This window comes from Pelodiscus sinensis, chromosome 4, assembly GCF_052426305.1.
Source record: "Pelodiscus sinensis isolate ZL-2025 chromosome 4, ASM5242630v1, whole genome shotgun sequence".
Lineage (NCBI taxonomy): Eukaryota > Metazoa > Chordata > Testudines > Trionychidae > Pelodiscus > Pelodiscus sinensis.
Window position 1 is genome coordinate 49235302 of NC_143055.1, and position 14260 is coordinate 49249561.

The following is a 14260-nucleotide window of genomic DNA, read 5'->3' on the forward strand; positions in this document are numbered from 1 at the left end:
TAAGCCCAGAGGCCCTCCCACACTCTGAACCCCTTGGGCCAAGACCAGAACCTGCACACCAAATCCTTACCCCAGCCTGGTGAAAGTGAGTGAGGATGGGGAAGAAGGGGGATGGCGTGAACAAAGTGAGGTGTTGGAGAAGCAGTGGAGCAGGGGCAGGGCCTCAGAGAACAGGTGGGAAGGAAGCTTCACCTAACATTACTAATTTGGAGACCATATTAGCACTTGTGTCAGTATAACATGCCACTCAGTGATGTGAAAAAGAAACGCCTCTGTGCAACAAGAAGTTACTCACCTTGTGCAGTAACAATGTTCTTCGAGATGCGTGTCCTGTGGGTGCTCTACTGGAAGTGTCGGTCTTGTCCTGGTGCTGCAGATCGGAGATCTTTTCCATCCATAGTCTGCTGGACCGTGTATGCACGAAGTGCGGCTCGTGGCTTTTCATGCCATTTGAATATGCGCGGTCCGGCTCCCACCAGTTCCTCCTGCCTCTTGATCTGAAAGACATAAAATAGAGAAACTCCGAAGAGGGGAGGAGGGCAGGTTGTGGAGCACCCACGGGACATGCATCGCGAAGAACCATCGTTATTGCACAAGGTGAGTAACAACTACTTCTTCTTCGAGCAGTATTCCGTGGGTGCTCCACTGTAGGTGAACATACAGCAGTAGCTCACGTATAGAGGAGGGTTCGGAGCTAATGTGCCGTAACTGTGGATAACAACACTGACGCCACCACTGAATCTGGTATTAGGAGATTGGGGATGGCGTAATGTCTAGCGAAGGTTAAGTTGGACGACCACGTGGCATCCCTACAAATATCTCTCAATGGTACTCCCTTAAGGAAAGCAGTGGATGTTGCAACAGCCTGAGTCGAGTGGACTCTCAATGTCGACAGCAGTGGTTTTTCTCGCAGGTTATAGCAACTTCTTATACACTGCACGATAATGGAGCAGATGCGTTGTGCGGATAATGGACGGCCCTTAAAGCATTTCGTTATTGATACTAGTAGTGAGTCCGCCTTTTGGAAGGGTCTAGTTCTTTCGATATAGAAGGCCAGCGCTTGTCTCACGTCCAAAGTGTGTAGGCGCTCATGCTCGGGCGAAGGATGTTTGGGGTAAAAGATAGGCAAAACTATAGGCTCATTAATTCACTTGGGGGAGGAAACGTGGTTGCGGACACAATATCACCCCTTGGTGGGTGAATATCGTATATGGAGGTGAAGCTGATAGAGCAGCTTGTTCGCTGACTCTCCTCACGGAAGTAATTGCCAGCAAGAAATGGCCTTCATGGATAGGTTATGAAGGTCGCATGTCGCTAAGGGTTCGAAGGGTTTACCCATCAAAGCATTCAGGACCATTTCAAGATCCCAAGGGTCTGCAGGGTGGGTATGGTGTGGATACAAGTTGGACTTACCTTTCAGGAACCTTTCCATTAATGGATGGGAGAATATTGAGTATCCCTTGACAGGGTGGTAAAAAGCGGTTATCGCAGCGACATGTACCTTAATGGAAGCGCAAATAAGGCCAGAATTTTTTAGATGCTCCAGGTAGTCTAGGGTGCGTTGTATGGGTACAGAAGTTGGATCCAGGCTCATTTGGAAGCACCACAATGAGAAGCGAGACCACTTTGACAGGTAAGTTGTTCGCGTAGATGGCTTTCTACTGTTTAGTAATATGCATTTGACATATTGTGAACATGCTATTTCTGACCGATGGAACCAACTAGGTACCACGCTGTCAGTGCAAGATGATCTACCTGTGGATGGAGCAGGGAGCGGTGATTCTGTGAAAGCAGATCGTATCGTGTCGGTAAAGGATATGGAGGACGTATCGACATGTGATGGAGGGAAGGATACCATGTCTACTGTGGCCAAGAGGGGGCTATTAGGATCACTATGGCTTCATCTTGGATTATTTTCTCCGCGACCCTGGCTATTAGAAGTGTGTGTGTGTGGGGAGGGGGCGGGGGGGGGAGAGAACAGGTATAGTAGGTGACGACCCCAATTGTAGAGGAAACGTCACCTTTGGAATCTCTCCCAATTCCCGCTCTTGAGCAGTATTGAAGACACTTCGCATTGTGATGAGTAGCAAATAGGTCTACTGACGGAAATTCCCAACATTGAAATATCGCAGAAATTACTTTGGGATGTAGCTCCCACTCACGGTTGAGAGAAAAATGTCTGTTCAGGGCATCGGCCGTGAGGTTGTGCTGGCCCAAGAGATATTCTGCGATTAGAAAAACATTGTGACTGTTGCATAGATTTCATAGAGTGGGATCTGGCTCCACTCTGTTTGTTTATATAATAAACGGTCATCATATTGTCAGTGAGGATTCGTGTGACTTGTCCTCGAATGATGGGGAAGAAGAGTTGACAGGCGTTGTACACTGCCCTGAGTTCCAGAAAGTTGATCTGCATCAACGATTCATCAAGAGCCCACAGGCCTTGTATTTGCTCATGCCCGAGGTGAGCGCCCCATCCAATGAGTGACACATTGGTTGTAAGCTGTACTAACGGCTGAAGGCGATGAAAGGGCATGCCCGACCTTAGATTGCCTGGAACAGGCCACCAAGCTAGTGACACTTTGACGTGAGTGGGAATCGTTACTGCCGTGTGTATACGTCGTGGACATTTGGGGGGGCATACCTTTGCCATCCAATGTTGAAGGCAGCGAAAACATAGCCTTGTGTGTTTGACGACATACGTCGTGGAAGCCACGTGTCCCATACGTTGTAGACATCGTAGTATGGAAACCATTGGGCTGATTAGCAAAATCTGGATCAAATCCTGTATTGCCTGGAACCTTGCTGTCGGCAAGAGAGCTCGCTCGCGTGTAGATTCGAGATGATCTCCGATTAATTGTATTGATTGCTGCGGTTCCAAGGACTTCGGAAAATTGAGAATGAGACCCAGCGCTACGAAGACTAAGCGTGTGGTGTCTGTGGCATGGCGTGCTTCCTCCAATGATTGAGCTCTGATTAGGCAGCAGTCAAGGTACGGAAAACTCATCACGCCTAGACGACGAAGATACGCAGTCGCTACAGCAAAGGTCTTGGAGAAAACCCGTGGAGCCGACAAGAGACCGAACGGCAGGACCTTGTACTGGAAATGGTCTGTGCCAATTTGAAAGCGAAACAATCTCCTGTGTGCTGGATGAATATCAATGTGAAAATATGCGTCTTGGAGATCGAGGGACGTGAACCAGTCCCCGTTCTGAAGTGCTGAGATGATTGTAGACAGGGTAACCATTTAGAATCATCGTTTTTGTAGGTAATGGTTGAAGACCGCAGAGATCTAATATTGGCCTCCATCCCCCCGAATTCTTTTCCATTACGAAATATCAGGAATAAAACCCTCTGCCCTTGAATTCATTCGGAACAGACTCTATTGCACCGATAGCGAGTAGACGAGTGACCTCTTGCCTGAGCAAGGACTAGTGAGATGGGTCCCTGAAAAGGGACAGGGCAGGGGGGAAAGGGGGAGGCAACGACGTGCATGGAATGGTATAACAGAGACGAATTGTTTGAAGAACCCATTTGTTGTTGGTGATGTAGGCCCATCAATGGAGATATGGTCTCAAGCGGTGGTGGAAGACCGCCTTTGTAACACTCAGACGGTGATAGTGGGAATGCATCTCAGTCACTCGACGGGAGCATCAAACCTGCTGTTTGTTACCCTGTTGGGTAGACGCTTTAGGTGGTGGGCGTCTTCGTTGTTGGCGTTGTCTACCCCTTTGTTGTTCATGTGGTCTGTATGGAGGAGGCTGCCGGAGAAGGGGTCTTTGCTTTTGATAAGGAGCATATCTTTTCCGGTGGTACGGTGGCATGTACATTCCCAACGTTTTTAAAGTAGTCCTGGAATCTTTTCCTGAGTGGAGGAGTTGGTTCGTCTTGTCGGAAAAGAGATTCTGCTTGTCGAAAGATAGATCCTTGACTTTTGATAAAAGATCCTTGGGGCAGACGACTGCTGCAGCCAGGATGCCCTGGCATAATCCAGGGCAATATGTAAAGCCGTTCTGGAGGCTGCGTATCCTTCTTGTATCACTGCCTTTGAGATGTCCCATTTGGTCTCTGGTAAATGTTCCAGCAGTGGTACAAGTTTGGCATAACTGTCAAAACTGTGATTCGCCAACAGTGCTGAGTAGTTGGCCATATGTAGAGTGAGTGTTGAGGAGAAATATACTTTGCAGCCAAATAAATCAAGGTGTTTACTATCCTTGTCCGCAGCAGTAGGCTTATGTTGGGGCATCTTCGCTTTCTGCTGTACTGCATCCACAACCAACGAATTGGGCTGTGGATGAGTAAAAAGAAACTCCACCCCTTTGGCGGGGACGAAATACTTTTTATCCGCCTTTTTATTCGTGGCTGGGGTGGATGCGAGCAACTGCCAAATATCATCAGCTATCTCTAGAATAGCTTCATCTAATGGCAGTGAGATTTTGGGCTGGTGAGACTGCTTGATGTTATGGAGGAGGTGATACTATTTTTGTTGCACATCTCCCATTTGCACCTTTTGGCTCTCTGTCACTCTTTTAAAAAGCTCTTGAAACTGGTGGAGATCATCCGAGGGTGAGGTGTCTCCTTGAATACCGGTACCGTCTATAATAGTCGGAGTGGGTTGAAAGTGTGGGTGATCTAGGAGACTGTGATCTCTCTCTATAATAGGTGGTATAGCTGGATGACCGACGATTGTGACGGTAGTGATGTCCTGATTGTGGAGAAGCGTGGCGGGTAAGAGAGTACCTAGAATACGCTGGAGATGGTGACCATACTTCAGGCAAGAATTCTGGGCTTGGAGACAGAGATGGTAGTATTTTGGTTCTGTGTTGGATAGGTAATGGCAACAGCAGCTCCGGTGGAGAGGAAGTTGGAGTGGAGATTGCTGTACGGGGAATTAACTTCCACTGAGGAAGACGGTGCAAAAGTGCTCTCTGGCACCGAGGAGCATGCCGAAGGGGCAATTATCAATAGAGAGCATCTCGGTGCCAGCGATCGTGATGGACCCGGCGGGCGTTTGGAGGGAGAGGATCGCCTCAGTTCCAGACAGCATCTCAAAGGCAAGGGACACCTCGGTGCCGGCAAGCGCCTTGATGGAGAGGGGCGCCTCTGCACCGACGACTGACCCGGTGCAGAAGGGCGACTCGGTACCAGCAAACATCTCGGCGGAGAGTAAAGGGAATAAAGGGAAAGAAGACTTTTTATCAATACATTAGAAGCAAGAGGAAGACCAAGGAGAGGGTAGGTGCACTAGTCAGTGAGGATGGAGAATCAGTAACAGGAAGCTTGGAAATGACAGAGATGCTTCATGATGTCTTTATTTCTGTCTTCACCAAGAAGTCTGAAGGAATGCCTAACATAGGGAATGCTAGTGGGAAGGGGGTAGGTTTAGAAGATAAAATCAAAAAAGAACAAGTTAAAAATCACCTAGAAAAGTTTGATGCCTACAAGTCACCAGGGCCTGATGAAATGCATCCTAGAATAATCAAGGAGCTGATAAAGGAGGTATCTTAGCCTCTAGCTATCGTCTTTGGAAAATCATGGGAAACAGGAGGGATTCCAGAAGACTGGAAAAGAGCAAATATAGTACCCATTTATAAAAAGGGAAATAACAACAACCCAGGAAACTACAGATCAGTCAGTTTAACTTCTGTGCCAGGGAAGATAATGCAGCAAGTAATTAAGGAAATCATCTGTAAACACTAATTAAGGTGGCAAGATGATAGGGAACAGCCAGCATAGATTTGTAAAGAATAAATCAAGTCAAACCAATCCAATAGCTTTCTTTGATAGGATAACGAGTCTTGTGGATAAGGGAGAAGCGGTGGATGTGGTATACTTAGACTTTAGTAAGGCGTTTGATACGGTCTCGCATTATATTCTCATCAATAAACTAGGCAAATACAACTTAGATGGGGCTACTATAAAGTGCATAACTGGCTGGATAACTGTACTCAGAGAGTAGTTATTAATGGTTCACAATCCTGCTGGAAAGGTATAGCAAGTAGGGTTCCTCAGGGGTCTGTTTTGGGACCGGCTCTATTCAATATCTTCATCAACAATTTAGATATTGGCATAGAAAGTACACTTATTAAGTTTGCAGATACCACCAAGCTGGGAGGGGTTGCGACTGCTCTGGAGGACAGGATCAGAATTCAAAATGATATGGACAAATTGGAGAAATGGTCTGAGGTAAACAGGATTAAGTTCAATAAAGACAAATGCAAAGTGCTCCACTTAGGAAGGAACAATCAGTTTCACACATACAGAATGGGAGGCGACTGTCTAGGAAGGAGTACTGCAGAAAGAGATCTAGGGGTTATAGCGGACCACAAGCTGAATATGAGTCAGCAGTGTGATGCTGTTGCAAAAAAAAAAAAAAAAAAAAAAAAAAAAAAAAAAAAGCAAACATGATTCTGGGATGCATTAACAGGTGTGTTGTGAGCAAGACATGTGAAGTCATTCTTCCGCTCTACTCTGTACTGGTTAGGCCTCAGTTGGACTACTGTGTCCAGTTCTGGGCACCTCATTTTAAGGAAGATGTGGAGAAACTGCAGAAGGTCCAGAGAAGAGCAACAAGAATGATTAAAGGTCAGAGAACATGACCTATGAAGGAAGGCTGAAAGAATTGGGTTTATTTAGTTTAGAAAAGAGAAGATTAAGGGGGGACATGATAGCAGTTTTCAGGGATCTAAAAGGGTGTCATAAGGAGGAGGGAGAAAACTTGTTCATTTTGGCCTCTGAGGATAGAACAAGAAGCAATGGGCTTAACCTGCAGCAAGGGAGGTTTAGGTTGGACATTAGGAAAAAGTTCCTAAGGCTGTGTCTACATTGGCACGATCTTGCGCAAAAGTACCTGCTTTTGCACAAAAACTTGCTGCCTGTCTACAAAAGTACACTGACGTTCGAATGTATGAAATCAGTACTTTTTGTGCAAGAACTATGATGCTCCCGCTCAGGAAGAAGCCCTCTTGTGCAACTGTTCTTGTGCAAGAGGCCAGTGTAAACAGGCCACATGAATTTCTTGTGCAAGAGAGCATCTACACTGGCAATGATGCTGTTGTTCAAAAGCACATGCCAGTCTAGATGCTTTCTTCTGGAAGAGTTTTTGCACAAGATCATGCCAATGTAGACGTAGCCAAACTGTCAGGGTAGTCAAACACTGGAATGAATTGCCCAGGGAGGTTGTGGAATCCCCATCTCTGGAGATATTTAAGAGTAGGTTAGATAAATGTCTATCAGGGACGGTCTGGACAGTATCTGGTCCTGCCATGAGGGCAGGTGACTGGATTCAATGACCTCTCGAGGTCCCTTCCAGTCCTAGTATTCTATGATCCTAGGTCTCGGTGCCGGTGAACACCTCGCCGGTGATCAGTGTCTCGGTACTGGCGAGCGTGAAGGAGGTGAAAGACTCCTAGGTGTCGGCGATTGACTCGGTGCCGGTGAGCTTATGGAAGACAAAGGGCGCTCAGGTGTCACAGAGCGTTTCTGCGCCGGTGGTCTTGGTGCCGATTTTCACGGTGCCAGCAAGCATCGAGACACTGGAGAGCGTCTTGAAGGTGAGGGGAGTCTCAGTGCCACATGTGCCAGGGCGGAGAGCGATTCTGAACTGGCGATTGTGCCAGAATATGAGTTGGTGCCGATGAGCGCTTCTGTGCCAAGGAGTGGCTTGGTGCCGGAGCCCGCATTGGGGAGCGAGTTGGGGCCGGGGAGCGGCTTGGTGCCAGGGAGTATACAGCACTGAGAGAAGGTTTCAGAGCTGTGGAGATCCCTGGGAGGTAGTTTGGAGACCGAGCGAACAGCTGAGACCGTGGAGCCCGATATGGAGAGGCTTGGAGCCAACTTACTTTGGCTTACTTTTGGCTCTCCAGCGCCGCGTGTGGCAGATGCCCCTGAGGTCCCTGGCTTATCATCAATGCTCACCCGTGAAGGTGGAAGGGATCACGATGGAGATGGTCTCTTCTTCATTTTCTTGGTTTGCTCTGCGTGCCCCTTTGGTTGTTGGGTTTGGGGCTGCAGGGCTTTGACAAATAACAAGATTTTCAAGAACGTATCCCTATCGCTTCTTGCTCTGGCTGTGAGCTTTGAGCAATGGGGACATTTTTGGGGTATGTGGCCTTCCCCGAGACACCTGACACACAGGGAATGGCCATCGGAGGCAGGCATTGCCTCGCAGAAGTCACAGCATTTCTTAAAGCCAAGCATTGAAACTATTTACAGAAACTAATAACTACTGAAGGAAAAAAAATTTTTTTAAACTGGAACTGTTAGTCATTTGTAGTTAACAACTATAACTATAACTGTAACTATATACTAAGACTAACAATAAGCTCTCTCTCTCTTTCTTTGTAACAGGAGTTAAAGAGAGAGCGATCAGTCCGTCTGCCGCAGAGAATGGTCAGGAGGAACTGGCAGGAGCCGGACTGCGTGCACTCAAACAGTGCGAAAAGCCACGAGCTGCACTTCGCGCATGCGCGGTCCGGCAGACTACAGCTCGAAAAGGTCCCGATCTGCAGCGCTGGGACAAGCCCGACACCTACAGTGGAGAACCCATGGGACACTGCTCGAAGAAGTTACAATGACAGCAGTATCAGTGTGGACAACGCTACGTCAGCAGGAGATGCTTTCCCACTGTTATAGCTATCACTGCTCATTGGAAGTGGATGAATTATGTCAACTGGAGAACTCTTTCCAGTTAGCATAGAGCAGCTACGTACTCAATCTTACAGCAGCACAGCTCATTTGGTATAGCTGTGCCACTATAAGCTTGCTAGTGTAGATGTGGCCTAAGCTTCTTCGCATATTTCGTTTATAAAGCCTTTGAAAAGCGACAATTTATAAGATTCCTATAGTACTTCAAAATATTTGTATGCCCAATATACTCTCTCTGAATTATTTCATTTGAGAGCTCTAAGGGGCAGAGACTGTCTATCCTACATGTCTATAACGTGGGGCGCACAACCTACACAAAAATGTGAAAGTGAAGTACCCACATTTGCAAGAATGGGATGGTCAACTTGCTGTTGTAAAGGATACTCTTGATCTGGAAGATGACTGAACTGTTGAATGTATACGGTCTTATTTAAAATGTTTACAAGATATAGGAACAGAGGACAAGAAACAACTCCAGAGTACAAGACTATGTTCGACTCTATTCTGTTCCTAATGTCATAACAATAGCAGATGCCTGAGAGTAAATTTCAGTAAAAGGAGAAAATTAAAGATTTTTAATGGTTACTTTCAGTTTACTGACTCCCATAAAAACCTGCAACATATCACTCACAATAAGGATATTGTAATATTCCTCCACTGACGTCAATGAGATGTTATACTCTTTCACTAACTTCAATAAAAGATTATATACAATGAATAAACCAGTATCTAACATACTATATAACGTTAATTCCATATGTTGAGTCTTCTATTGCTTACCCAACAGTAATTGTGACTCTGCAAGATTAAGTTATCAGTGTGGATCTCACTATTAATGTGCATGCACTTCATGCATGCAAGGTCAGAATATCTTCAATAGCAGTGTCCAATGTGGCAATTCAGGTACACTGTGCCTCCTCCTGTACAAGAACATAAACAAGGGTGGGGAACCCACCCAAAGTATGGATCTGGCCCACAACTCGCCATGATCCAGCATGCCAGGCTTGGGGCTCGCCTCCCTTCGCCCTCCACCCCCACCCCCAGCAGTATGAGCCACAAGTACCCAATCAAAGCACTGAATTGGGCCTGTGGGCTTTGTCTAATAGGTGGGAGCAAGTGGCTCTGCATGCTGTAGTGAAGCACTGTCTGCAGGCACACCCTCCTGTCATTCCCATTAGCCAGAAACGGTGGCCAATGAGAGTGAAGGGAATGAGGTAGCAGAGGAAGAGCCGCGGGGAGTACCTGTGTTCTTCTGAAGTACCTGTGCCCTAATGCCCTGCCCACTCCTGCCTAAACCCCACACCTTAACCCCCAGCCTGCTTCTGAAACCTCCTTTCTGCCCAGTGCTGACAACCTCACCCCCAGTCTGTTTCTGCACCCTCCCTCCTGCCCAGACCCTGCACCTCTACCCGCAACCCACTCCTTGGCAGCTCTCTCCCACACACTGAACCCTTTATTTTGGCCCCATCCAAGAGCTTTGGGGCCCCAAAAAAATCTAATTGCACCAGACCCGCAGAAGAGTTAATCCAGCTCTAGATGTAAACCCCAACTTCAGTGCCTCCCCCATTCCTGGGGGCTGGAGCTTGAGGAGAGTGAGTTTTTTCCCCCTGCTTCTCAGTTGGGGGCCACACCTCTGAGGGATATGTTTCCCTCTCTTTCATTTGGGGGCCTGGTCAGAGAGGATTGTGAGATTTTTTTCTTCTCACGACCTTGTCCTCATGACCTTTCTTCTCACGACTTGTCCCCAAGGTGATTTCCAAAATTACATGAGGTTAGGTGAAACTCATAGCTAACTATGGCTGAGACCATTCTTGCTGAAAGATTGTTTGGATGTCTGCACAACCACGAGTAAGATCCCTGGATTGGCTATATCTGTCCTTATAATATCAGAGTCCACTATTCCATCAAGATGCAAAGTTCTGCAGCCTGGACAATGTCTGGTTGAGTGCAATGGTAATGGACTGTTCCTCTCGTGTTTAGGAAATCCTGGCACAGAGCAGGGCACTATGTGAGGAAAGCTTATTCTTGTAAATGGAGCAGGTTCTCGATATGAACATCTCAACATAGCATAGGTGTGGTGCAAAATTATTAGTCCCAATATCAAAGATTCTGAATTATTTTCTACTGCAATTAAAACAGTCTGGATTCTCAGTTCACTTAAGGTCCATCTGGTGGCAAGGTTTGCATATTATCCACTAATAAATAATTTTTTATCTTCTCTTATCCAGTGGTACCCAAATTCTCAATGGACTTATGCATGCCTACCCACTGGTTAGAGAACCTGCTCCAGCATAGACCTCAGCATCCTCTTTCACAGATTTCTAGAACATCATTTTGAGTCCTGCTTAGAGTGCTCCATCCACCATCTTCCTCAAAACCATGTTCCTGGTTGCTATCGCTTTGGCCAAAAAAGTTTGTGAGCCACAGATGCACATAAGAGAACCTCCATGTAATGCATTTCTTAGCTATAAGGAGACACTGAGATATCATGCAAAATCTCTTTCTCCACTCCCCTCCCTCCCGCCCCAGGTACTTTTGGAATTTTGTTTGGATTAAGTATCTTACTTGTGTTCTTCCCAAAGCCACAGTCTGTGCAACTGGAGAAAAAGCTCTACATTTGGACTTTTCCAGAGCTCTGTGATAGTACATCAACAGGACCAAATCATACTAATTCCTCATGTCTATCTGTAGCTATAACTGGCTGCTCCAAAAGCATCAAGCCATTTCAACCCACAGACTTTCAAAACAGATAACATGTATCTCGCTGTGCTTTCACATGGCTGATGTCCCTCTCATAGCTAGAAAGCCCCTGCCCAATCCCCACAGGGGGCAAAATTGCTAACACTTTCTGCTTTGGATGGTGGCAAACAGGTCTATTAGGGAAACTCCCTCTGCAAGACTGCACAGGCCACTTCTGGATAGAGCGAGCGCTTTTGGTGAGAAGTCTCTGTTGAAGCAACCTGCTAGGGCATTGTTAATTCCTGGGAGCTGGCTAGCCTCCATCTGGAGGCCTTGACTAATTCAGAAATCCCAGAGAAGGAGCACTTCTCAGCACAGAGCTGACAAACAAACCCCTTCCTGCCTGTTAATGTAGAACATCAAGGCCATGTTGTCCAATGAGGCCTTGTACAACCTTACCCAACATGCACAACAGGAAGACCCTGAAGGCTAGACAAATCACTCCCAGCTCCTTGATATTTATGTGGAATCTTGCCTCCTCCAGAGATCACCAAAGTAAATATCCCAGCTTAGATCTGAGGCATCCAACATCAGCTTGAGGGAAGGAGCAGGGGTGTCAAATGGGACTCCCTCCAGAATTTTTTCTGGAGTGGTCCACCACTGCAAGGCAGTAAGGTTTTGTGGCGGGACTGTGACAACTTTGTCCAAGTGTTCCCAGGACTGGGAATAAGCCAACACCAGCAACTGATGCAGCACTTGGTTTGACAGGTTATATATGTACACATAGCCGTATGGTCCAATAGACAGACAGACCCTGGCTACTGTCAGGGGAAAATTAGACACCTCTGTTATGATGCTTGCCAAGGCTAGAAATCTGTCTAGGAAAATGAACACTCTCACATGGGTCAAGTCAAGCACCACCACAATTAATCCTTTAAACTGGTACTAACATGGATTTTTTGTTGTTCACTAGGAGCCCTAAGCACCTGCAGGTGTCTAGAACCACTACGTCTCTTTCAACCTGAGACTGTAAAGCTGCTCTTGACCAGCCAGTTATCATGATACTGATAAATTGGGACACCCCTGCACCAACAGTCTGCTACCACCACCATACACTTTGTAAATACCCATAGTGCTGAAGCCAGGCCAAAGGGGAAGACTGTAAACTTGTAGTGCTCATGTCCCACCCTAAATTGAAGAAAACATCTGTGATCTCTAAAGATCGGCATGTGAAAGTATGCATCCTTCAAGCTGAGGAATACCAGTAACACAGATTCTGACTGAGAAAAATGAGGGGCTAAGAAGACTATGTGGATTTCTGGCCAAAACAGTACATCTCCTAGGGTTCTTTATCTTGATGCCCTTAGTGGCTCTGGTCTCCTCTGACCAGAGATGACAAGTGACCCCACATTTCAGATGAATATAAAAGTGCAAGAACCACTTCAGCAAGAGCTAGTAGGATTTTTTTCCCCAAACCATTTGAAGTCTTGGGTGTCTCTACTCCTGATGTGGAAGCTGTCTTCGTGGATGCTCTAAAAAGTGCAGTTTGATCCTGCATCTCCACAGGAAGGACTGGCAGTTGGGATGCTTGTCAGAGGATGTTTTCATGGGACCTATGCTATACTCCAGCTTTTAAAAAGACCTTTGGAGGAACTCCAGTGTCCCAAACCCTTCTAAGTGTCCCACTCTACCTTCAGTGTAGGACGTGTAGTCCAACTGTCTCACAGACTGAGCCCGTGAACTCTAGCATTTCTGTTTCACTGTCAGCTCTGCCCAACCAGTCCAACTAAGACGGTCTTCTAGACTGAGACTTTTACACTCCTCAGGGATCGATGCACATCAGGAAGTATTTGTAGTAACACCAAGATGCATTTTCAAAAAAGAGAACAACATTTACTAGTCAACTGGAACATTGCATGAAAGTCTTTCAGTTATCACAGAGAAAGAAAGGAAGAGACATAATACATCTGGTTAAGCCAACGGCATTAGCTAGCCAAGCTCAGCCTCTCTCAAAAGCCAGCTCTTTAACATGCAGTGTTAATGTATGTGACATCATATGATTAAAATGACAAAATCATTGTTCCAACTATTGTCATACAGTTGCAACAAATCTTGTAGAAAGTCTACCAAGGGAGGTGTCCATGGGAAGGTCATGATTTGTTAATTGTGATTATCTATTTCTATGCATGTATCATTATAATAGTGGAAATTGTGACCTTTGGCTATGCACGTATATTTCAATTTGTTTGATTCTGAGTAGCACCAGTGAAGCATTTGGCCAGCATATTGTGAAGGGACTATTAAACTTGAATAGCCCATCAAAGAGTATTTGACCAACAATGGGCCTTGGAAGAGGCCAATCCACAACTGATGACACTTCCTGGGCAAGTTCAAAGTAGCATGCGGACAATGGCTTCCACTCGTAAATAAATAAGTCATACATAAATAGGTGATTTACCGATGTGATGGCTCACATGACTGAATACCATCTTGTTACTCTACTTTTCCACAAGTAAGAAAAATGGGATTCCCTCCACATGTCAGAAGATATAAAAAGCCCAAGGAACTCCTCCATTTTTCCTGTTTCCTACTCCAGCCTTTGGACAATGGACTTACACTAATGGGAGCATTCTAACAAAGGGAATAAGGTCTTTCCAATGATTCAGAAGTAACCAGACACTTGAGTTAAGCCAGTAGTCTATGCCATCACTGCTTCAAGCCGAAACCAAGACCTTTGCAAATGTTTTATGTATTTGATTCCTTTGTCCAATTTTAATTCTCACCTTTCTTTCTTTTTATAAAGAAACCTTTATATTTTAGATTGGCAGAAGTATGGTTTCTGGATAAGATCTATGTTATATATTAACCGGGGTGTGTGGCTAGTTCTTTTGGATCAGAAGAACTGAGTATACTGGTTTTAATAACCACTCATCTG

At 46.0% G+C, this 14260-nt stretch overlaps 1 protein-coding gene across 11 annotated transcripts in view; it reads right to left on the reverse strand.

Moving 5' to 3' along the window:
- Positions 1–14260, reverse strand: part of FRYL (FRY like transcription coactivator) — a 394001-nt gene that overhangs the window by 252803 nt on the left and 126938 nt on the right. The window contains exon 1 of one of the 11 annotated variants that reach the window (XM_075930449.2): positions 296–6370. The exons of the other annotated variants lie outside the window; for them this stretch is intronic. Within the exon in view, the coding sequence (XP_075786564.2) occupies positions 296–583 (288 nt within the window). The 5' untranslated portion in view covers positions 584–6370. Of the gene's footprint in view, positions 1–295; positions 6371–14260 lie in introns of those variants that run through there. 11 annotated transcript variants of the gene reach the window in all.